The 26,309-nt window shown below is 46.3% G+C and overlaps 1 protein-coding gene across 1 annotated transcript; it reads left to right on the top strand.

The window, feature by feature from the left end:
• The first annotated feature begins 23,436 nt into the window (after window positions 1–23,436).
• Window positions 23,437–25,820, top strand: LOC120838581. Its single transcript, XM_040208571.2, has one exon. The coding sequence runs from the start codon at window positions 23,437–23,439 to the stop codon at window positions 25,579–25,581; it is 2,145 nt and encodes a 714-aa protein (XP_040064505.2). The 3' UTR covers window positions 25,582–25,820.
• Window positions 25,821–26,309: the final 489 nt, after the last annotated feature.

Genomic DNA, 26,309 nt, shown 5'->3' with positions numbered 1-26,309 from the left:
AACCATAACTATGTCTGAAACTCAGCGCGTGTCCTGTGAGAACACTAAGTGCGCAGGTGAGTTGGTGGTAGCTAATCATCTCGTTTAGCACTAACTGTGGTGCAGAAAAGGAAAATAAATTTTTAGTCGAAAGAACAGACACAAGGGAAGCATCTCAAACTGAGCTAACTGGTTTATTTTTCAAGCATCCTGTAATACTCACACAGCCACTCTCAACCACCTTCTACGCAGAGATCTGACGCCAGATTCACGAAACGATCTTACGCCAAAAATGTGCGTAAGACAAAACGTAAGAACGAATTCGTATTCACGAAACGAAATCATCGTAAGTTTTGCGCAGGTTACGACGGAATCCTACCACAACTCCGAAAGCTGTTTACGCACTTCTTACGATCAAATCAGCATGGCCGACAGCGTCGCTCAGTTACTTGATCGCGACGACCAACGGACGTTTATTTTTCTACGTGCTTTTCTCACGCGTCCCGACTTCAAGCAGCAAGAAGGTAAAAAGTACTTGAAACAGACCACGACGAACAAGAACACTGGATCCACAGACACCCGGGAAAAGCTCCAACGGCCACGACTCCACCGACCCCGACCAAGTGAGCCTGGCAGATAGGCCTAGCAGGCACTCCGACTCGGCGCAGCGGTGCTCCGACGGTCCTTGGCCCATGATGACAACCGGCTGACGTGCTGAATGGATGCCCGCGCGACCCCTGTGAACCCTTCCCGTATTATAGTTTGATCGCTGACCTCAATTTTAGATTAAGAGGTCAATCTCTTCCTCTTGTCATCTCCTTGTTTTTCGAGGCAGCGGTGACGAACGATATCGTCGAAAAGGGACTGTCATTAATTCTATCTCCTTGTTCTCTGTGATAGAGCTCAAATAAACACCGTATGGATTACCTTCGCAACACGGTATGTACAGCTTTGTTATTAGTATGCCATTTGTATTCTGACACGACTGCATCTCACTGTCGATCGCTATAACAGTTCGTGGGTCGCAATGCCGGTCCAACGTTTGCACGTCAGTATCGAGTTGCAATCGTAAAGGATCGGTCCCGAAGCGCTTATTAATTCGCGGTTCAACAGCGCGAATCTAACGCTTCGATCAAACGCTCTCGTCGCTCCGGGTGTGAACAGGTATTACGTAGCTCTTGCTGACACTCTCGTAGTTCAAACGTATCTTTTTTAACGTCGGCTCGCTCCTGCATCTCCGAGGCCGCGAAAAACGCCGCGACAATTTGTTTCCATCGTCGCTTTGCAAACGGCTGATACGGGCCGTCTTTTACCAACGATGACAGTTGTACTGATTCGTAGCGATCGAGTTCGTAGCAGTCAACGGAGGCGGTTACCCCAGACAAGCGGTGATAGAAAGGCCGCGCCCAGTAATAACACCTTTCAAACATCTTTCCATCGAAAAAAGAAAAAGAAAGCTTTTAAGGTGTTGTCTACAACCTGAGAAATATTGCCGTGGCATCCAAGTTGCATCAAGGCTTAGCTTATGCCAGTTTTCAATAGACTAGGAATGTACTGCTTATTTAACGACTTTTTATATCATTCCTCTCTTTATGTACAACTTCTGTCTCTGACATGTACGCAGTACATTCGTTAGATTCCTAGATGTGCTTTGCATAGGAGGCCTGGTTGAAAATGATGCTGTTGTGGTTTGGACTGTTTGTTCTCTTGTGAATGTGTATGTCTTCGTTTTTGAAAGTGCCTTCAACAAGGAATATGTCTGCATAGAAGATGGTTGAGAGTGGCTGTTCGGGTATATGTAAGATGCTTGAGAAATAAACCAGTTAGCTGAGTTTGAGCCGTTCCCTTCTGTGTCTGTACCTTCCAATACGTTTTGTTTTTTTTCTGCACCGCAGTTTCAGGTGTTAAACGAAACGATTAGCGTGCCCTTTTCTTCACCAACCCCTAGCGAGTGGCGATGATTGACATTGGCGGCATGTAATCGGCTCTAGGTCACGCTGTCGCTTGTTTGGGCTGCGAGTTGGGGGGGGGGGGGGGGGGGGGGGGGAAGGGGGTGAACGCTGCTTGCTTTTTTAAAATTTTTATTCTGCTGCTTCCATTGTGTGTGGTGAAAAACGAATGCCTGTTTTACAGGTCGTTAACGTCAGGTATTCGTTATAAAAATCGTTGCATTCCCCTTTTAAGCCATTGAGACAAGATAATAATAATAAGAATTATAATATTGAGTTTATTTCCATTGAACGTTGATGGTGGCGATCAAGGAAAAAAACTGTACGGCACAGATTGGCAAGCCCTTGACCACCTACAAGGCACAGTAGCGGCAACTAAAGAAAACAAGAAAAAACATGCACAAATTTTGATTACCGCAATTTAACAAAGCGTGTTTCAGACTATATATTTTATCATCGGCTATAACAGAAAAGTGACCTATTTGCAGACAGAAGTTGTAAGACCCCAAAGGTTTTGTTCATACAGATTCATTTGTGGAAAACATTAGTCTAATTTCTCTAAGGGACGCTGCACTGAATTCTAATCCTTCATCTTCAAGTAAGTGTTTTTGGGACAGTATGTTTGAGCGTTTGTATGCCATAGTTCGTTCTTGCAGTGACCACCCTCCAACATTCTGCACGACGGGTCGAATACGCGTGAATATTTGCAGATAGCTGTCCAACGTTTGTCGAAACGTGTGTACCCCTACTTTATTCTAGTCTTAGGCTATAGTGACAAGTCTGTAGCTAAAGAGAGCATGTATATTGATAACGCGAAGCTTCTTAAATAAACTAGTTTGGCTTTAAAGAATAGGGATGTCGCGAACCACCCCAAGTTTGATTTCGAAAGGTTTCGATATTTGCGAAGCGAACTGAGGTTCGATTTCGAAACATTTCGATATTTTCGTGCCGACCGAGGTTCGAATTCGAAATATTCGCAACTTTCGATCACAGTGGAGTTTCGAATTCGAAAAGTTCGAAGCTTTCACGGTTTCTAAAATTTCGAAATCGAATATTTCGAATATTTTTTTACTTCAGGTCGATAAATTCGAAGATTTCGATATTCATTGGAAATAAAATTCGAAAACTTCGAAAGCTTCGAATTTTTATAGACATGAAGTTCGAACAATTCGATATTTCGAATTTCTTTCTGCGAAAAGTTCGAAGGTTTCGATTCTCTTCTAACGCTAAATTCGAAAATAAAAAAAAAAAAACTTCGAAGATTTTGAATTCCTTTCTAGTCCAAGTTTTCAAAGTTCGAAGTCCGGTTTTCAAGTTCCTCCACAGTTTGTTTCAAATAACGTTTTCACGACTCACTGGTTTTCACAAAATCAAGTTTAGAAAAGTTATGGTGTGATATTTAGACTCCGCGAAGTTGGTCAGGCAATTAAATGAGACGACGAGTGTCCCGGATGTGCTGGAATATTTGCCAGTGCAGAGTGACGTGTGACCATGGATCAGTAATTGTGACCGCCAGCCCGGGGGGGGGGGGGGGGGGGGGTTTGACCTGCATCACACAGTAGTGATCACACGAACACACTGTTTTACGAGACTCATCGAGTTCGAAACGGCCAGGGACGAGCAGGAGCCTGAGGCTCAGAAAAACCTTAAAGCGACCTGGCAAACTACCTCGCCACCCCTTGCACGCTGGTAGTAATCCGATCGAAGGCCGCCCGAGTGACGCTGGCATATAGTAAGATAAGTTTGTAATTGTCCTGGAGGTTTATTTTCTGGGACGGAGGAATCGCCTTGCAAAAAGCCGACAGAACTCGAAATCGAGGAGCGTTCTACCATACAAGTTGCGTCGGCAGAGGAAAAACGGAGGGTAAGAGGGTAGCGGGGGGGGGGGGGGGGGGGCTTCAGTTCCCTTGCCCCCTTCCAGATATTTCGGACTTTTAAAGAAAATAATACGGGGAAAGAGGGCGTGGTCGAGCTTATTTTAATCTGAAATTATTTATGCATATGTATAGCTACTGTCGCTCTTCATTGCATAAAAGATTGCGTAGATGGTCATTGTTAGAAACTCGTTGTCAGAAGGCACTACTCGTCACATGCTTAGTGGTTCGGAAGTTCAAAGCTATGTCTTTTCGACCTAAATATCTGTGCCAATAGTAAAAAAAAAATATATAAAAAGAATAAATGCGGGGATAAAAAGCTGGAGAAAAAAAAAAAACTATGGAGAATCCGCCGGAAGTGTTGCATTCTTGCGTATTCAGAGGTTCAGAACTTCGAAACAAGTTTCTTTTACCAAAATGTGTACAGGCTAAAAGAAACACGTCCCAGGATCGTGAAGCGAAAAAAAAAAAAAGTTTTCTTTTAATGATGGTGCTGAACTTGAACACTATTAGAAATCTTCTCCCATGAGTTAATTTATTCCTTGACGTGAAAAAAACAATAAATACATTATTTTGTATTCTGCAGATGGCGATGATATGAACTGTCTGTGGTGTTAATTTAAATGCGATACCTCAAACAACTTAGACGAAAATAAATATCAAGTTTGGGGCATAATTGCATGTAGATATATGTTTGGACATTTCTTCGAAACTCACGTTGAATAACAATAATCACATCTTAAGACGGCACTTACCTAGGCTATACATAGATCATTCTTAAAAAAAGTATAACATCTCTACCACATATAGCTCGGCTACAGCGCGCTTCAAATCTGGCACAAACGATAATCATCAAAAACCCGTCGTCCTTCCTCGACCCTTCGGAAATTTATTTCTTTAAAACTAAGCATGCCAGAACATTGAAACAAACGCCATTGTCTTTCGTAAGGAACGCAGCAGTGCGCGTAAAAGTTCGAGAAAAAAAAAACTACGAATGTACCTCACTACTTGAATTCAAATGAAACCGTCCGCTGCTCTTTCGAAGTTCGACGAACGTCGAACTTTTACCCTAAAAGTTCGAAGTTCGTCGAAATTCTGACTTTTCAGGATTCGAAAGTTCGAAACGTTTCGAATTATCTTGATAAATAAGTTCGAAAGTTCGAAATTCATCGATTTTTTTTGTCAGTCAAGTTCGAAAGTTCGACAAGCATCGAGCTTTGCAGCGCAATAAGTTCCAAAGTTCGAAAAAGATCGAATTTTTTAGCGTAAGAAGTTCGACGGTTCGAAAAGCGTCGAACTTCTTAGCTCAACAAGTTCGAAAATTCGACTTCCATCGAATTTTACGATGTAGACAATTCGAAAAATCGAAATCTTTCGAACCGCTTGATTCGATCATCGAAACTTCGATTCGAAAAAAGTTCGCGGCATCCCTATTAAAGAATATATGCATAATAGGTGAAATGAAATTGATATTTCAAATTTCTGTAATCACAATTCAACTCCGTTCAAAACAAGCTCTGTAAAAATAAAAATAAAGTATATTTTTTGTTGCAACACAAAAATACTATGAGTATCTTCCCCTCCGAAAACAAATTACTGTACTGAAACGAAGCGTCGCTTAACGCTGTGCGCCAATTTCGAAGGCGTGCTGAGTGGCGCGCATCATTTTCCGTGATCTCAGAAAAATCCCGCGTTCGTAGCGAGTTGTGCGGAGTGTCCCTCGCAAACATTTCTAAAGCCCAAGGCGGAGACTAAGAACCTCGTAACCTCTTTGTAGCCTCCGTCTTGGGTTTTAGAAATGTTTAACTTGAACTAGCTCGCTTGTCTTATTACGCTATCCTCTCTCTCGTAGTTCTTGTGTTGCAGGTTACTACTGAAAGCTTGCGACACCTATAAGGGGCGACCCGCTCCGTCTTGGCAACCGGCTTTGTTTGCAGCTGATTAGCAGCACCATCAGTGACAGCGCTCTTCCTGTGTGCATCTACTCGTCCTTTCTTCAGAGTTGCTCGAAGCCCGGGTTCAATCTTGCGCCCCGTCGTTGTGAGTGGCAAAGACGGCAGCACACCGCCATATGTTTTACATCGTCAGCTGCATTGAGCTTTTACGGGGCGATCATTGTGTCGCCCAGAACGAATCGTTTCGTTCGCAGTAGGTTTTGGCGCCGGGAGGGCGCGCCACCTGCTCCTTCTCGTTTTCGATCGCCCGATCGCTCGCCCCTCGGTCTCAACCTGTCGGGATGGAATGCATTAGCTATTCGTTGTGTGATTGACTTTGGTTCACTCGAGACCTGTCTGTCTATGCTAGATCGCAAACTCAACGATAAAGTTAACTCAATCGGTCGCTGATTGGCTGCCCTTTTGGTCACGTGATGTGACGTTGCGATTGAGGTTTTCCCTACAGATTCCGGTGGAGTTCGAGCTATGCTGGTAAAATAAGGAAGTTAGCGGTGACGTCAAAATGTCGTGACGATTCAGTTTGGCGATTGAGATAACTTTGTAGTAGTCAGGCAGCCAAAGTTGTCAAAGTCAATGAAGATGGCGACGTTCACGCTCGCGGACGGGGCGAGCCGGAGCGATCTTTCACGGACCATCGCTACGTTTTTGATGTGTTCGGTTCAAGGTTCGCCAGGGACGTAATCGGGGAATACTACCCGATACTCGCTGGCTCTGACAGTTGCCGCGGAAGCTTTGACGGCGTCGCGAGGGGCCCTATTTGCCGACAGCCAATGTGTACCGACAGGCGAGCAGCAAGCGCTCTCAGCTTCTGAGTTGCTGGAGGCATATATTGGATAATCGATCACCCGGGGTTCAAGGTGGGTGGACTTCGCGCGAAAGAAAGACGGAGAGACGACAACCAAGAGGTTCAGCGATGCGAATTCAGCAGTGCGCTTGGTAAATACTCTTACGTATTAATACGCTGTGTTCTAATGCAGTCTGAATTAAACATTTTCTCAACGTGCTTGCACGACAGCTCTCGGTAGAAAACGGGCGCCTCATTCAACGCGATGAGTGTCGTGCGAGATCGTTTTAAGCGCACATTCAAGCTTACTCTAGTGATTGCACCTGTATAATTCATCCAAAGGTCTAGGGCCCCAACATCGGGAAATTTTTCAGCTTAAGCACGTTGTGTCCGTTTTCCCTTCACACTTGCCAAACTCTGTTTGTATGGACAGATCATGATACATAATATTGATTGCCTGCTATTCACGCTGCACCTCTTTGCTCTGCAAGACATGATTTTTAATATCGTTTAAGCCAAGTGTAAATAGGTTTAGAAAGAGTTATATACGTAAAGACAGGGGACGGGACAACACAAGGATGTGTTGTCCCGTCCCCTGTCTTTACGTATAGAACTCTTTCTAAACCTACATCATTACCAACGCGCTCCCTAACAAGTGTAAATACTTCCACATTATTTTTTTTTTCGCAATTATTTTTATTATCTTTATATTGCAGGCTTTTGGGGATGTTATAAAAACCTGCATGCTACTAGTTTTCAGCACAGACTGCAGTAGCATAGAAAGCATCTATCTAGTCTTGATGTGCTTTTGGACAACTGAGAAGGTTATGAAACATTAATGTCAGAGGCCGTTGTGTGCAGGTGACAGCGACTAACCCCTGAAACCGTGCTTGCACACCAATTCCTCGCAATCCCAATGGATGCTGTGCTGTCCCAAGGCCAAGCTTAACAAAAAGAGCAGTGAATTGGATGCTCAAAAGCAGGTCCAGTGGTTGCAAAGGTTCTGGGCACAGCAACACCATTTGCCTTTCTGCACAAGGAGGACCCGTATAACAGTATCTTCTCGAGCCCCTTGCTCCTCAAGAGTTCGACCCCGAGGACGGTGTGATCTTTGACAGCAGAGGACAAGCTGTGCAGCGTTGAAAATAATAAAGGTGGCCGCCTCTGCACCTCAAGTATGTGCTGCCTACCAGGGTCGTCCTCATCAAAGTTGCAGTCTGACAGCCGTCGAGCCTGTGACGAGCTTCGTCTTTCGAGTCGTCACATCTGAAATATACTTCTGTGCATCTGCTTGCAATTTTGTATCATACTTTGTAACTTGCCCAATCTAGTAGACACGGCAAGTCCCTTTTGACTGCAGAGCGATCTACCCAGCAGACAGTACAAGCAGCATTCAATTTTGTTGGGTTCTTTTATCGATTACATATTATAGATAAAGGAGCAGTTTGATACAAGGACACTTTTTTTGATCTGAAACAATTGCATATGCATTCAAACGACTGACAGCAAGCCCATGGCAGGCAAGTCTGGTATTTCAGAAAATTCTGTTTCATGTTAGAAAAAGATAGACATAAGTATATTTCTTTTTACTGCTTTGGTACTTGGGCTGAAGAAACACCTCACCAAACATGTGATGTTGGAGATTTCTTGGTATGGCATCTAAAATTAGAACTTTATACGTTTGTAATAAGTTGTTTTCTGAAAAAGCTTTGTAACACAATGTTTATGGCAAGGGTAACCTGGCAAAAATGCAAAGCGTATAAGCTAGACTCCGAAGCATTACGACTGAGAACAAAAGCAGGGCCCCCTCACGGGTGGCATCTCGTTTCTCATCGACTGTGTAAGCATTCCGGCTCGAACAGTACTGTTCTAAGCATAGAGAAAGAAAAGGTGCAGAATTAACTGTGGTTGCTGGCATCTGGATGATTGGAGCTTCACCACCGTACCACCATTAATTGGGAAATTTCTGGTTCCTTGTATACGAAATTCACATTGACATCAGGAGTTGTGGTACAAGTGTCGGTACATAAACAATTGCACCGAGATTTGCTGACCCAAAAATTTTATTTCATGTATGAAAATTTTGTCGGGCATGACCAAGGTACTTCTGCAAACTTGTTTCCATGCTATACTGAAATCACGAGAGAAGCAAAATAGTGCATAGGGAGCATTTTTATTGTAGATGAAAATTCTGCACCACCATGAGGTGCAGCACGAGTGTGGTCAGTGAAGATGACTGCTGGGCATGTGCAGCTGCTGGTCCCACCAGAGCCTGCAGCCAAAGTACACAAAAGGGGCTAATGCTTACAAATATATACATTTTTAAACAACATGTTAAGAGAAATTGCATAGAACAATATAATCCCAGTGGTGTGGTAAGCAGTAGTGTATGGCACACCACTGCTTTCACCTTCTCTCATAACTCTCATGCAGTACTGGAAATAGCAAGAATGTGAGACTTTGGAAAGACGTTTAGTTTATGCGAGCACCTTCCTAACCAATGAAGTGCTCAGACCAGCACACCCATGCTGTGGGTTTTCCAGTACAGCACGTAACCTATGAGACGGGCAGCCCTCAGCAATGTGCATTTAGCTTGATCTAATTACTTTGCAGTAAACAGGCCTGCTCTGTTGATCACATAAAAAAATGGAAAGGGACAAGCTGGTGGAAATCGGTCACTTAGAAACCCAACAAAAGGTCAGAAAAAGAAAAGGAGGGAAGACACAAGACTGCTGCATTCGCCTTCCTTTCTGCTGTAACTGTCTGTCATAGCTGATTTTCAATGACATGCTAACTGTTGTTCCCATCAATGCAGTTGGTGCTGTGGAAGTCCAGCTCTTCCACATTGTGTTGAGTGAGCAACGAAGGATGTGAGCACGAGCAGCTCTGGATGTAACTGAATAAAGCAAGGATGAAGAAACTCAGCCTAAAATAAATATTGCCATATGATGCAGTTTTTCTTTCCACGATTCCCTACACAATGCTTGCCAGCCAATTTTGGACCTTGTTTGCACTTCTCTAAAGCTAGGGTATTCATGTTGCACTCCAGCAGCATGTACAATGCAACCAGCTGCTCCAGCTGAGTGGGCGAGAGGTCCTAAACAGTGCAGTTAGGGGCAGTTCAGGCCCTCACCATCCAAGGTGGCAGTTCACCTGACGACTGGTGCACGGCTGACAAAATGTCACAGTTTCAGTCGCACGCATAGAGGGTTTGTGTGTGATGTCATGTCAGTAGGTGCCGTGGTGGTGGCCACCACTCTGTACATGTCAGATGCGGTTAATGGCAGAGGCTGCTCCTATTGCCATGTGCGTCTCCAAGCAGGCGCGCTCGTGGCGGAGTGATTGTCAAGCTTGTTTCCCTTGCAAAGGTCCGAGGTACGATGCCTGGCCGTGCAGGCACCTTTTTGTTGTTTCTGCAAATGTGGCATTCTGGTAAACTCAAGAACCCTCTTGCTTGTTCGAAGTTCAAATGTTATATCCGCTGAACCTTCCACGCCGATTGTCCCAGACACCCACATATATGAGGGTGAGCCAATGCGAAGTCTCGCCCTTATGCTCAATCGTGCTACTCCGCCTTGATGCCTGCAAAGCTACCTCTTTGTATTTTTGTTTTGGCACAAGTTCACCAAAATAAATGTTTAGTTTTTGTTGATTTATCACCTCATCATCTGTCATTCGTGACATTTTGGTGGAGGTGTGGGGCATTAACAGAAAGGTGCATGCACAGCCAGTCATCGAACCTCGGACCTTTGCAAGGGAGGCAAGAATGACAATCACTGCTCCACAAGCGCACCTGCTCAAAGACGCCCGTGGCAATAGGTCTGTTCGATTCGACCAGAAAGTTCTGAACCAGTTGTGTCCGAGTTCAGAGGAGTGCAGGAGTCGTGCAGCGGCGGTGCAGAACCAGTGCAGCCGCCGCGCTAGGACTGGCGCTGTGATCGCCTTTCCGAGCGGAAACGCAGGGTGTCGTCTGCATCTGTAAGCTCTTGTTTCTCCACGCCACGTTGTATGCTACATTTAATTAGTTGCGGTTTGATGAGACCATTCGTGTTTCTTTTAAAGTATTATAACCGAATCTTTTCTGTGAATATTTTTGTTTTCTACGCGAAATGTGTTTCTGTCTGCATTTTTAACGGCCGTTCGGTTCCTGTCGTTTCCCTAAGCGTTCGTGTCCTTCAAATTCATTTAGCAATAGTAGAGTCACTCCAAGTCTTCCGAGTTTCGCATTTCGACGATAGGTTCGCGGCATCAGGGTGATTTTCCGTCGGGAGTTAGTGGTGGCGGTCACCTCGAAAACGAAGGCCTGACGATAACGTTTTGGCCAAAACAGTTATCGACCGTAACTTTGGCGTCAAGCTAAAGCGTTTATTCTGATTCTCAAGAAAGATCTGCGTGGAACTACCAAGCCAATTCCGATTCCCGGCGTTTTTCTCATGCCCGTTAGTGGGCGTCCACAGATACCAGCGGACAAAGCATGCAGTATTATGCTCAGCTACGGGGCATGCGAGGGCCAATGTACTAAATCCCAGACATCTGCAATGTATCGGAGTCGTCAGTATGCATCCAAGAGCAACTGAAGTCTGGGACGATCAAGAGTGCAATACCTTTCCCGTGTCTGTAAGGAAGAATATCAACACTTTGGATCCCCACATAGCATCAAAAAGAAACAATTTACGTGAGCCAACATTTCAACACTTACCACCGGGAGCCAAACCTACACGAGCAGGTGCCTAAAACGCTTTCAGAATATCATAATCAATCAAATTCCTACCCTCGGTTATAATCTCAATTCCGCGTCCACTGCGGGTACATTATTATCATAATTTAGAGGAAACGCAACCTCCGTATCGGCATTATTCTTACACATCGCAGACATTTGAGCAAGAGCTGCGAAAAATGGCACCGCGAGCAGAGACGGACGAGGAGTGTCGTCTTCTATCGCCGTCTGCTCTTGTCGGCTTCTGCACGGACGCTGAACTGACTCCGGAGCCGTTGCAAGATTTTGAGGAACTGGGTCTGAACTCGTTCAGAACTGGGATGAATCGAACGCGCCAGTGCAGCGGCCGTACAACTTCCGGTTGAATCGAATGCACCAGTTCCTGCACTGCTGAACTAGTTCAGCCAGTTCAGGCGAATCGAACAGACCTAATATGTGCTAGTGCAGGAACTTGGGCCAAGCCTAGGCAGAAGTTTGAACAGTCAAGTGATCACGACAAAGTTTGCCCGTATTTGTCCAGTTCAGTACGCAGAAAATATTGCCCTGTGTGGTGGCAAGAACCATCTGCTACTTACTCTTAACTGGACTATTACAGATTGCGGTCTCTAGCCAAAGGTGGAGGACTTAAATACCCAAGAGCAAAAAATTAAGAGAAATATGCAAAAGTGCATGACGAAGATTTTGCCAGTTCGATAGGCAATGCCCAGCTAGGTGCGTCCAGGGCTGTATATTGGGAGAGTTTGGCCAGTGGGTGTGGCGACGAAGGCGCTTGAGAGGAGAAAAGTAATTGAGAGGGAGGACAGCGCCGAAGCAGCGAGAGAAAAAGAAGGGAGCAGAGAGGAGACGACCGTCATTTTTTAGCAACGCTGTCGGAGACTGGTCGGAGAAGAGCACTGCTGAGGCTACGCGTCGTCCGCTACGGGTCGACTTCTTTTTCGCCTGAATAAACGTTTGTGGCCATACGCCGAAAAATCTTCATTTATTAGCTTTTTAACCCACCGAAAAATAACAGAATGTCATTTTTTTGCCAGAGTCAGCGATATAAAAGGCAATAATCGAGATTCAGATGCCGATCCCACGCATTCCGCCGGGAGAATGATCGAAGATGGCGGCCCTCCCCACTCAGGTGGGAGCAGTCGGGAGTTCACGCGCATGCGCTCATGCCCCTCGCTCTACGCCGCGTGCTGATTGGCTCACTTGGGAGGAGAGCGTTACGGCGGCGAGATCATAGACTGACCAAACTCTCCCCATATACGGCTCTGGGTGCGTCCTGTTCCCACAGCCCTTTGCACCATCTATATAAATAGCAGACGTTAATTCTGGAATTGGTGACCCAGTTTTGTCTTAGTGTCATTTCCTTGTCAATTTCAGAGTGGTAAGTAGCTTTAGTGTTGCCGGGAATGTTTGGTGGAAGCAGGCCGCTGTTGGGAAATGGGACCGGAGACATAGTGGGAATGTTTGGTGCAAGCAGGCCACTGTCGGGAAGCGGATAACCGGAGCCACAGCCTTTTTGCAAACTGACACTTAGTCTCATTCATTTTTTTGCTGTCTTGTTCAACACAAAACTCGAGTAACCATGTGTGAACTGCCTCTGCACCATGTGTACACCTAAGTTTTTGTGAGTATTGCTGAGGTGTCACCTTGGTAGAAACACAGTTGGGCCTACGGCCACCTTGGGAGCTACCGACCAGGCACAATAATGTTTATGACAGCTTCTTCGACCTTCTTTGTAGTTATGCACGGTGCAGATAGTGGTTACATTTTTATGCAATTGCTGAGATGTTCACAAAAACTGTCACTTTGGGCAACTGGAGCCAGCACAGTTCACAATGACCACAGTGTAGCAAAGCTGCAACCACGGACCATCACTGGCCATCAGCATGAGACTACCGACGGCACTCGTGCATAATACATGTTAATGACGCGACATAGGTGCAAACAGTGTATCATGGAGATGAGCCCAGACTTTTTTATACCTACCATTTGGTGGTGGTGGTAGAGCTGCCACCTGTGCTAGGTCCTCACTAGCACCTTTGGTCGCAGCAGATGAGTCCTGCAAAATCCAGTTAAACACAAGTTAACGCACAACAAATTAACAGCCTTTCTGGTTACGCGTTGATGTAATGCCCTTTGCCTACACCTTGGAATTCAGGTATCGGAGTGCCTCATGCACAGGTCTAGAGAAATTAACTGGTGAGCTTGAGCGCTACGATCCAAGCTTTCGAAGAAACATTACGAGGCAGCACACTCGTGCAAAGTCAATAATACCAAAAACAACACGGTGTCTGTTCACTACCAGTAGCAAGTTTTAGCAGACCGTTACCGTGTTCTGCGGTGGCCACAGTACGGCTGGTAAGGCTTGAAGCGCGCTGAAAAGCATGCTTCAAAGTTACAGCGCGAGCTACCAGTAGCAATTTCGCTGCGCACGGCAACGCTACGCTCAAACCGCTTATTGCGATTCCCAGCACTTACCAAAACTGCAGCCGAGATGCCGTGTGGCGACGGACGAGGCGCGTCCGTGTCTTTGCGGGCCAGGATGCTGCCCTACTCCTCGAGTTCAGCGACGACACTTGGTTCACGTCCCCCACCAGACTGTCGACTGGCAATCGCGACGTGACAACCTTTGAAAAAGCCCGACTAGACAGCAAAACTTCCAGAAGTGAGGCAAATCTTCGTACAGACAGTGAGAAACACGAGCACTTTACGTGCGACACCCACCGCCGGCCATGACGAGTCATCACGATCGCGATGCAGCTCACGCGTTGCGATCATCTAAATTGTTTCACTTACGTAAAAAGACACGATTGATGCGACCTAAACTTGACACCGGTAGTTATATTTAGATTGTACCAAATTATACATTTTCATAAGTTAAAAATGTTGCTTTTACAAGAACCTCTGATGCGACGTTGCGCATTCCCCTCTGGGGACATTTTTTGGGTACAAATCCCGATGAAGTTACAACTCAATCGCCGCTCTTCGTCGACGTCATCAACGCGCCGCGATGAAGTTCCCTACCAGTTGAGTTCGCCGCCGATTGAGATTCGGCTCCTCCCACCGGCGACGTCACGATGAAGTTTCTCCATCGCTTTTCCAGCATAGACAGACTGGTGTCTTTGCCGGCGGCTTGTTACGAGGTTCTTCAGTCGTCGTACCGGGACAGTGACCTGGCTGCCTTCAAGGTGTGTGCTACATGACTACGCAGTGTTCGTTCTGGCAAGATCCCGAATCTCGCCACGTACTTAGGTGCTACGGGTACGCACCCCCCCCCCCCCCCCCCCATGCCTGGGGGTCTGCTTCAATACACCGATCTGACTAGCCAGTTTGACCACGCCACCGCTGCCGCTATGCATCGAGGGAACCTAACCGCCGAATTCAGAAACCTCACTCAAACTACACTCAAACTGAAGGGCCCCTTCACTTCCTCGAGGAAGGCGCGAAGGCCGGCGCTGGCCAATCGCGACGGCAGATCCGTAATCGCGATTGGCCAGCGCCGGCCCCCGCGCCTTCCCCGAGGAAGTGGAGGGGCCCTTCAGTTTGAGTGTAGTTTGAGTGAGGTTTCTGAATTCGGCGGTTAATCTTTCTGCACGTGCGACAACCCCGCTGGAGCTCTGCGCTATGTGGAGCACGAGCCCCCACGTGCACGGCCATCTGCCTCCTGTGAGCTAAAGTTATGGCGGCGTCACGCGTGCGCCGAACGCTTAGAGAGATCGGTCTATGCGGAGGGCAAGTTCGTCTGCTTCTTGCGCAGGGGGTAGCGGTGACGTCAGAACGCCGAGCCCTGATTGGCTGATCGCGGCCCCATATCTGAGCGTCGTCTGCTCCTTTGCAACGTCGTCTGCGTCTGTTTTACCTTTCCTGCGACTTTCGGAAGCGCAGAGGCCAGGTTCACAAACAATCTTACGCGAAAAAATATGCGTAAGGCAAAACTTGAGAACAAATTCGTATTTACGAAACGAAATTTTCGTAAGTTTTGCGCAGGTTACGACGAAATCCTACGACAGCTCCGAAGCTGTCTTACGCACTTCTTACGATCAAATCAGCATGGCCGACAGCGTCGCAGTCACGACGACCAACGGACGTTTATTTTTCTACGTGCGCTTCTCACGCGTCCCGACTTCGAGCAGCAAGAAAAAAGTAAAAAGTACTTGAAACGGACCACGACGAACAAGAACGCTGGATCCACAAACACTCGGGAAAAGCTCCAACGGCCACGATTCCACCGACAAGGACCAAGCAGCTCGGCAGATAGGCCTAGCAGGCACTCCGACTCGGCGACCGTCTGCCCACGACCGGCTGGCGTGCTGCATGGAATATGCCCCCGCGACCTTTGTGAACCCTTCCCGTCTTATACTTTGATCGCTGACCTCAATTTTAGAGTAAGAGGTCAATCTCTTCTGCTTGTCATCTCCTTGTTTTTCGAGGCAACGGTGACTCACCGGTAAAGAAGCGGTGAATCTCTGACAGACGCAGGAAAGGTAAAGCAGCCATCGCTTTGACTTGCAGACGAAAAGCAGACGACGTTAACCGCGCCAACGCCTTTAAAGAGTGAGGAGTATCGCCGCACACGAAAGGAGGGAAAAAGTATTCGGGAGGGAACTTGCGGACTCTGTCACGCTCACTCTTGGTTCTTAGCAAACAAACCTCGGCGCCTCAGGACACCTCGCCAGTGAGTCCTTTGACTTCCCTCCTTGATGCGCGTCTGCTAGTTGTTAGAGAAAAGACAACGTACCGCTCGAGTTTTTTTGTCTGCCCTCTCTGAAAGGCGAAGTCGAGCTCGCTCGACTTCCGAAAGTCGCAGGAAATGTAAGACAGACGCAGATCTGACGTTGTGAGCCGACGACGCTCAGATAGGGGGTCGCGATCAGCCAATCAGGGCTCGGCGTACTGACGTCACCGCTACTTCCTTTCTCATGCGCAGAAGACGAAAATGAGTCCACTTGCGAGGCGTATTGGATCTCGTGGGCGAGCGTTGGATATCTGCTCGGCGGTCAAAACATACCGTTGAGCATAAGCTGCTCTACGGCGTAAACGCGCTCGTGAGAGCAGAGTTTTTACATAATCCGTTACAACTAACGCAAATAATTGTAATCCCTTACATTTGTAAGGTATTACAACTCCGTCAAAACGTAGCCCCAGCCGTTCGAGCAAGATGCCGAACTGCCAACACTTACCATTACTGGAATAAAAAGTTAGAGGTAAGAAACTGTTTTCTTCTATCAGAGGAAGCTGTCCGTGAGAAGCAGCAGACGGAATGCTTCTGTTGGGGACTTCATCTCACAGGTGGCGCCACTTGTCCGCGCTCCACTGCTTGTCTAATTAGAACGACTAGCAGCAAAGTTGAAATATCCTTGCCTCGAACTTTGTCGGTTATTAATAGAAGGAAACAAAAGTAAATAAAACATCTGAAATTGACTCTTTTTTTTTTTTTCTGAAAAGATGTCTTTATAAATAAAGAAGCAGATGTCGTCTGCTTCTGTCTTTACGAACGCCGACAATCACCTACGCCCATGCGTTCATATTTTATTAGCAACTGGTATTCCTTATGCGGCAGTTAAAGGGAAGCTGAAATACTTCTTGAAAAACAACGAGTTATAGGTTAATTCTGCCGTATTTTTATCTCGTGAATCTGAATATCACATTTGCTTTCCCTGATAATGTAACTAAAAGCAAGAAAACGCGAAAAACCTCCGACCAATCGTGAGGTCATACTAGGATCTTTGGGCCGCCAAGCGCGTGTCGCTTGTGTGCGCAGCGCGTGCCATGGCAAGCTTGTCAGGTGTATTCCCCCATACTGACACTAGTCGTAACGTCTCTTTCTGACCTTTTTGAAAATAGCGAGAGTGCGCGTGCATAGCTTTGACAGGCGGTGAAGATGCGCGAGAGCAAAGATTCCGAAAGCTTCTAGTGTGACGTCACGCCCCGAGAAGCAGGGGCTTCGGCGGTACTTTAAAAATTAATTTCTGACGCCTTCGTGCACCAAATTGAAAAATAATCTCGATAATCCTGAACCTGGATGCAGAATGAAGGCCGTTGAAGCGTTTTTTTTTCAAATACAGAACCGCTTCAGTTTCCCTTCAACGCGCAAGCAACGAAGTAAGGTTGTACTTTGGTACACCGAACTGAGGAGCTTCAAAAAGCCTCAAGTTCTAGTTTTTTCGGAGTACGGCTTACGGCCATTTTCGAAGTCGGTGATCTAGATGTGGGTCCGGCGATTTTCAGAAAAACGTAGAGAACAAAACGCACGTCTTCGACGTTCCTCCTCAAAAGGAAGAACTTTGCTTCGCTATCGTCGGGGTCTTCGAGGCCGAACACCCTTTTGTCTCTGCGAAAAGCCGCGCGTTTGTTCGGAGTATCCGGAGTTTGTTCGGAGCGAAGAGCCGCGCGTTTGTTCGGAACTGCGGCGGCGCTGCGATCGCGCCGGAGCCGGGTGGTGTGGGCGCGCGTTTTGCATGGCCGTCTTAGCATTTCAGCATGCAGCGAAGCTGTGTAGCCGTTAATTGCACCGAAGGTAAAGAAAAATTTGCACACTGAATTTACACAAGTTCCCGGCGAACTCTGAAAGGCACAGAAGGAGAATAATATTCGTAGATTGAAAAAAAAAAAAATGATCGCCTCGAGCGAACAACCGTTTGTGCTGCAAGCACTTTCTCGAAGGCAAGTGCGGCTTCCATTTCAATCTCCGTCCCGAGGCTTGCTTATGTTCAGGGAAACCGTCGTCTGATCGAGACCACCCGGATTTTGATGTCAGGGTGTTCGCGCACATAGCACCGGCCAAACGCTCGTCGGACGCTGGCTATACGTCCGTGCCACCGAGCAGAAGGGGATCGGCGACAGAACGGCAGTGTTGAAGGCGCTACCGAAAAAAAGGTAACAAAATACGTTACTCGCTACTTGTAAATAAAAGTTACGCGTTACCGAGCTACGTTACCTAAAAATAAAAGGAATGTGTTGCCGCTACCGATAAAAAGTAACGCACGTTACTTCTGCGGTAATTTTTAAATTATGATTTAACACGTCTTATTTTTTTGACGATACAGCTATGCATAAGGTCATATATCAAGAAACATTAAGTTCATGCAGAAATTGAACATAATTACTTTATCTCTTTTTACGGTTTGACCTAAATACTTTCGAAGAAAAAAAAAACGGAAAGAAAAACGCAGAAAACTCAAAACTTTACATGGCTTGACGCCTAAAAACACAGGAAAAATTGAAGTGTAATTTCTTTAAGACTTAGGAAGCAGCAACGAGTAGCGCAACTACGTTACTTGAAATAGTAACGTAAGTACGTTACCCGTTACTGTGTCGAAAAAGTAACGAGTAGGTTAGTACGTTACTGAAAAAAGTAACGCATTCGTGGTAACGCCATTACTTGTAACGTGTTACCGCCAATAATGCAGAACGGACAAAGCGTTTCTGCTTGTCATGCCTTGTGGTCATGAGGGTAGGAAAAATATCATACCTTGACTTGAAGACGCTGTGTGTATTTAATCAAATAATAAATACACTCCCGCGGACCCACAGTCTGCTGATCCCGTCGGCAGTGCGGAAACCGACTCGAAGTAATTGTAGGCCTCGAGAGATTTGTACGTCTGCACCGTGTCAGCCGTGAACTAGCTTGGCGAAAAAACTAAATGAACGAAGACGTGAACCGTCGACTTCGGTGGCAGCAACTTCACGTCGGAAATCCAGCAGGCCTTGTTTACGGCGTACGGATCATCGAAGGCAACACCAACGCCGTCCACGCACAGTTTGTTTCGGTACCGCTACAGTTCAGGCTCAAGTAGCGAGCTCCAATAGTCGGGCATAGCATACGACATACGTTGTCAGGAAATACGACGCACAAATAAAGCTAGAACCGTTCTTACAACTTCAACAACGAGCGCCCGCCACACGCAATGGCGAAAACATAGGGAGCCGGACCGCTTTTGTCCACATAGCTTCCGTCATGCGCGGCCTCCCGGCCGTGTTCGTAAACAGAGTCGCTCCGCGTATCGGTCTATAGCTTTGCGCACACCGTGCACAAAGCTATCGGCGAGATGCGCCCGTACAAGCTTGGCCTGATTCATGAGCTGTTGCCCTGGGACAACGAGAACGAGCTCATCAGGATTGCACAAGATTCATCACATCTGCAGTTTCGGTTGTTCACTGATGAGACGACATTTCACCTGGATGGGCAGGTGAACACAAAGAACTGCCGCTATTGGAGTTCGACAAATCCGCACAGGAGGCTCGAGAAAGCTTTTCAGTCGCCGAAAGTAACAGCAAATACCATGTTAGCCATTACTACTGGCAACTCCCATGGAGTGCGGGAGAAAATAGGGAGCCTACATACTCGCCGACTCCGTCTGTAGGGTGGTGTCATCCTTTGGCACACCACTCGCCGCCGCCCGCCGCCCACCAGTGTTGCCAGCATCGGTTGCCATGGCCACCAGAAGGCGCCGCGCCATCTTGGTCCCCAGACCGCCCGCCCGCCCGCTGCCCGCTCGGCGCTCGTCCAGTCAGGCTGGCCAGGCCTAGCTTCGATACTCGCAACGGCGTCGCACCGTGTTCATTCTCCGGCTGGTGCTGGTGTGTTTTGCGGAGTCGTTCGCAGCGAAGAAGTTTGGTAACAAGAGAGGCGTGAGAAGCAGAAATGCCTGGCTGTTCTGTTCCGCAGTGCACGAACCACTGCAGACGGGGCACACGTATGTTCCGCTTCCCGAGTAGTCCTACTCGAAAGAAACGTTGGCTCGCTCAAGTCAAACGAGACCGCTGGGAACCCACTGCAGCTGCTCGTGTTTGCGCCGTGAGTATAAGTTTTGTTGCACCTTGATCGCAAGTGTAAGTGGGATGTTTAGCGTCACTCTGCAAAAAGCGAGCGTCTCCGGTTGCGCGTCGGGAGCACATAAACAACGTCGCGAGTTCCGAATTCGAGCCTTAGCGGCTTTGCAATATCACAGGTTGAGACGGAGCCTGCGTTCTCCGTATCAGGGTTTGCTCGCCGCACGTCGATCTCAGGACGCGCGCGTTGCACACGCGTTTTGAATGCACCGATGAGGGTACCGGGACATTTCATCGAACGCCGATTCATCGCACGCCGTTTCATCGAATCACTTGACGCTGTTTCATCGAATTTCCCTTTACTGAATTTTGGAGTAATACAATACTTTTTACGTAATCTACTCTCGTCTCTGAAATAGTTTTGGCGCCGGTCAAAATTCACCGGGAATAGAATTACTACCCGGTCAATTTTTTGTCCACCTAAACGTTGACTACTGAATCATAGAAGGTAGCTATCATATCAGAACTTGAGTGGATACGCGACTTATGCTTTTCTGGCGAGGTAGGCGGAGTTTCTCGGCCACACACTTTTTCCCACTTCATCTGTCTATTTATTGCCTTTCACCGCAGTGAAAGTGCCTTTCACTCCCTATTCTCTGCAGCACCTTTTTTATTTTGTATTTGTCGATTTACCTGTGTTTTCATTTTATCCTAGGAGAATTGCTTTCTTTTTAAGAACATATATGTTCTTAAAAACGACGAGTCTCCCCTTTTCGTTAATTTATTGTAACCGACAGAATTGTGGACTTGTCCGATCTTTGACACATCTTTATTTCCCCCGTATCATGGGACACGGAGACAAGCTGCTTCAAGGACGGCTTCGTCTTGAAGCAGAATCTATCACTGCACCTGATGATCACAGCTTTAAAAATGTTCATTAGTGCTCCCGTTTCTTATTGGCCTCATTAACGGAGGTCATCATTTATTAAAAAAAAATAGAAGGTGACCAAAAAGATTTCTTCTTTTTATATATGTATAAGTTTATAAATTATAATAAATATTAAAACACTGCTATCCTCCCGGCGCTAAAAGAAAGAAAAATATTTCCTAGATGTAGAATTCCTACTGCTCAAGCAGGTGGCGTTCGATGAAACGGCGTTCTCTGAAACGGCGTTCGATAAAACTGCGCTTGATAAAACTGCTTCGATAAAACGGTGTTTTATGAAATGGCGTTCAAAGAAATATCCGGACCCACACCGATGAGTACTATCAAGTTTGTTCGGGAAACAAAAATACAAGCTTCGTTTACCAAGCTGCTGCAAACAACGGTTTGGCTCAGGATTTATATTAAAAAACAAGGGTTTTGAAAACATTTTGATAAGGACCTAGTTTTTGCTTACTCGATTTTTCTCGACTTGTTCAGCTTCCAAAAATATTTCTTGAACACATTTTTCGCAAGCCTCTTCACCACATAGTGGTTCGTTCACAGGATTAAATTTTTGGGATTGATTTCAAATCGAGAAATTAAAACATTGCTAAAATTAGGTAGTTTTCAGTAATTTGATTAAGTCCCGTATGCAGGTGTGTATTGGATACATTGATCCAGTAATGCCTCTTCTGTTTTTTCGTTTGGCTAACGCTTGACTAGCGAAGCAACAGCAGACCTCACATAACAACTGTGAGTGTGTTAAAAAAATTTAGTTGGTGATGGAGTTCACTCCTAATTCTGTTTATAGTGTTAGTCAACTAAACAAGCTGGCACAGTGCTGTCTTTGGAGTATTTGCTAACTAATTTAAAATTCACTTTTTTTTAGGCTCATTTTGAGGACAGCAGTTTCGAACAAAACCGGCAGGACGGGTTGAAAAAACTGAGGCCAGATGCTGTTCCAACACTTTTTCCTTATCGTGGTAAGTTTTAATATTGTGTAAGCATGTTCATAGGTCTATTTGAGTGGACTTCTGAACTTCCAAGGGTTTATTTTTGTGTAATATTTTAAAACTGTTCTTTCCCAGCATTTTCTTGTTACACAATGCATGCTTAATGTAACATTCTCTCTGAACTGCAGTCTTATATTCTCGTCTTTTGTAGACTTCGTAAAAAGAAATATGGACAGACTAGTTCTCACAGTACCAAGATCGTTAATTGTTAAACAGTTTGAACAACTAGACGTGATGCGCAAACAGTTTGGGTCCGCAACCTCTAAAGCGTTTGAATGCCGCCTGGCAACACTCTATTATTTATTTCATAGCATTCTATCTAGTACCTAAGGACTGATAAAGAAAACCTGTATATTTTTAATATGGTGTTTTTTTCAGTCTCTTAAAAATGCATATGCATTAATACTAATGTATATATGTTTATTGACTTTTTACAGCCATCCCAAAACACAGAAAGACCCCCAAAAAGCGTGCCCAGGGATCAACAGCCATTCCATCACCACCAACTCTACATGGCAGTACAAGCGACGCGAACCGTGCTGCTTCACCTATGCATGCTTGTACAGTGATGGCTACCCCACTGCCAGAAGCTCTCGACGTCACTGCCACAGACACTGCTCAGTCCAAGCGTGCGTGTGCAGCAACAGCCGTTCCATTGCCGTTAACCTTTGACGACAGTGTAACCACCAAGGACAATGCTCCTCGATCAAAGCGTATTTGTGCAGCGGCAGACATTCCACTGCAACTTGCTCTCGCCGACATTACAAGCAACATAAACAACGCTGCTCAGCTCAGGTATGCTTGTGCAGCAACAGCCATTTCTATGCCACTAGCTCTCGACATCTCTGCAAGCAGCACAGACAACGCCCCAGCCAAGCGTGCCTGTGCGGTGACGATTGTTTCAATGCCGTCAGCCCCCGACGAGAGCGCAACCACTACGAACAGTGGGTCCGATACTTGCTGCTCATCGGCAGCCTTTTTACGGCAACCAGTTCTCGACAACAGTGCAAGCGACATGGACAATGCTGCTCAGTCCGAGTATGCTTCTGCAGTGACAGCCGTCCGTCAGCCACTAGCTTTTGATATCTCTGCAAGCAACACAGAAAATGCTTTATTCATGCAGGATTGTACAGCGACAGCCGTTTCACTGCCCTTAGCCCCAAACGACAGTGCAAGTACCACAGACAATGCTCCTCGGTCAAAGCATACTTGCACAGTGACAACCGTCCCACGGCAACAACCACCTCTCGACAATGGGGAATGTGACCCGGACCACCATGCTCGATCTCCCCTTTTCATTACCCCAGAGCCCAGGTCTGAGCTTGTTTGTTCTACTGCATTGGAACAACCCGGTGGTTTTCCAGTTCCAATTGTTCAGGAGCTGAAGGAAAAATTGCAGCCTGAAGTCGGGTCTTCAGAAGGACTAACAAGCTCGTCCGCTGTTTTTACGTTTGGAAGTAGTACCACCCAAAGTATGTTACTGATGCATCGCCAAAACTCCGAGCTTCGAAAGAAAAACTCCGATCTAGCCCGGAAGTACCGAACCTTGCAAAGGCTCCATGATGAAGCCAAATCAAGACTGCGAAGTCTCACAAAAAAACTGACATCAGCTCAGAAAGAAATAAGTGCTTTGAAAAGTTCAAGATTTCTGAACACAGACCAAACAAAGGCTTTGACTGTGAAATCAATGAAGGGACATAAGTGGTCAGAGAAGACTATTCGAGTTGCCCTTCAAATCAAGCGCGCATGCGGTACATCAGGGTATGAACTGCTGAGGTCCCTGTCATATCCGCTACCCTCGAACAGAACGTTGATTCGGAGACTCCAACACATTAAGTTTCTGCCTGGGGCTCTTGACGAAGTTTTTGAAGTGCTAAAGCGGAAAGTGCAGACTATGGAAGACATAGAGAAAGACTGTGTTCTCTTTATGGATGAGATGGAGATTAGTCAGGGATTTGACCACGACAGTTCGCTGGATCGTATTTTTGGAAGCACCACACTCCCAGAATCCCGTGTGAATGTTGCGAACCATGCCCTTGTGTTTATGGTTGGGGGATTAAACACGCGGTGGAAGCAAGTGATTGCATACCACTTCACTGGACGATCAACTGACGAAAGTGCTTTGAAGGAGCTTGTCTTTCATCTCATTGAACTATGTTTCAACATCTCTCTCAAGGTGCTCATAGTTACAAGCGACATGGGATCAGCAAACCGTGCTGTGTGGCGTCTGCTCAACTTTTCAAATCACAGGCACTCTGAGACCGTGTGTTCTGTCCCACACCCACACCTCGACGGGAGACAGCTCTATTTCATGGCTGATCCAGCGCATGTTTTAAAAAATATTCGTGCCCAACTGCTTCGTTCAGAGACCTTTACTTTAGGAGAAGAGACTCTGAGAGAGCACAACCTCCCAGGAGGGACCGTGGACATCCACCATGTTGAAGCTGTTCTTGCATACGATGCAAACAATGAACTCAAAATCGCCAACAGGCTTTCTGGCATTCACGTCAGCAATGGACATTTCACAAAAATGAAAGTGAGCATTGCTGTGCAATTGTTCCGTGAGGCTCCTCCCGCAATCCGCTACCTAATTCAGCAAAAAGTCTTGCCGCCTGAAGCTGAGGCAACAGCCTGGTTCTTTGATTTAGTGACTAGGTGGTACACCTTGATGTCGTCACGTCACCCAATGGTCGCTCTGAGTCATTTTGATGCTGCAAAGCACACGGAAGCACTCGGGACTTTGGACCTGGCAATCACCACCTTCTGTCGGATGGACATGGGAGCAACAGCTCATTGGAAACCGTCGCAGGCCGGGCTTCTTGTTTCTACCACTGTCGTTCTGCGCCTGTCTGACGAACTTCTGAACAGGCACAACTATAAGTACCTTCTCACGGGCAGGTTGAGCCAGGACTGCCTTGAGAATATTTTCTCTGTGCTGCGACTCAGAAAACCCGTGCCAAGTGCATATGACATTAAGTGTGCTTTGAAGTTGATCTGTGTCAGTCAGTTTCTCTTCACCCCGACATCTTCCAGCTACAATGTTGATGACAGCATGCACCTGGCTGACCTCCTTGATCCAGCCCTCAAGAAGCAGGTGCAAGATGTCAACCAAGAGTCTGAAGAGCTGGAGAACCTGTTCGTGTGTGAACTAACTGCAGTCGAGTGCGACATTCTGGTCTACCTGGGAGGTTTTATTCTTAGGTTTGTCAAGAAGTCTATTGGCAACTGTGAGGACTGCGAAGGTGTCCTAGTGTCGGATGGTAATGATACGCACAGCAGTTTGATTCATTTGAAAGAGTATGTCAAGGGTGCTGGGAACCTTGTCTACCCCAGCCAAGCTGTGATGAGTGTCTTGATAGAGTGCGAAGAGAACATCAAGGCTTTTACCCAACTAGACGCCATCTTGACGCTCAAGGCTCCATTTGCCACTATTCTGGAGTTCCTGCACAAATCTGTAACATTGGAGTTAGGGTGCTGTGACATACACAAAGCTTGTGTGGAGAAGATTCTTCTTGAAAAGTATGTCAGAACAAGAATCAGGATTCACCTGCGACAGCAGTACTCACAGGAAGTAAACGGAGCGTCGAGCAAGACATGTGCTGCGGCAAACTTGAATTAACCGCTGAATGGTGTGTTTTATCACGAAGAGTACTTCTCAATTCAGTGATATTGTGATTTATTGGTACATGTTGTCACCAGTGAGTGATGAATTTGCTTTCTTGTAAATATTATTTGGTCTTTTGCCTATACTCTTATTTTATGCTCTTATTATTGTCTGCTGTCCTACTTCAGAACATGTGTGTCACGTGATTTGTGCCCTGCACGTCTTCCTAAGTATTAAATGTTCAGTAAGTTTCATCAATGTAGCAGGCTGCATTCATTTACACTGCACTAGACTTTTAGCACGAACACGCCACCAGCGCTTTTTCTCATTTTGCTCGAATAGTGGATTAAGAGATGCAAATTTTTGTCGCATAAGTTGATGCCCGAATGAGCCCTTTCCACTAAATAAGTAGCTTTGGTGATATCATTTTTTTGTAAAAGTTGAACAGTGAAAACCGGGTATTGCTTCTTTACGCTAACAATGTCATGCTGTGGACATTGTCTTTTTTAACGTGACACATTCTTTGGCTAGTTCTAGATTTCATGAAGCCAGATTTGCGAATGTTTATCAGCTTTTCTAGCTATCTTAGTTCCCTCTCATACTGACTCGTTCACCGGCACAAAGGGAATCTTTTTCCTACTGCTGAGCAAAATGATAATGGCAAGGTCAATGACAGGACAAGAACCGGCCCCTGGTCATCTTTTCTGATGACCAGCATCCAGCACGTGCTCATTGCCTTCTGT

Source organism: Ixodes scapularis, unplaced genomic scaffold, assembly GCF_016920785.2.
Source record: "Ixodes scapularis isolate PalLabHiFi unplaced genomic scaffold, ASM1692078v2 PGA_scaffold3__209_contigs__length_174095766, whole genome shotgun sequence".
NCBI classification, from domain to species: Eukaryota; Metazoa; Arthropoda; class Arachnida; order Ixodida; family Ixodidae; genus Ixodes; species Ixodes scapularis.
This window is presented reverse-complemented; position numbering and strand designations above follow the sequence as displayed.

Bases quoted from the DNA above. Each gene is read 5' to 3' on its own strand.
- LOC120838581 (XM_040208571.2), top strand. From the start codon at position 23,437: ATGTTACTGATGCATCGCCAAAACTCCGAGCTTCGAAAGAAAAACTCC.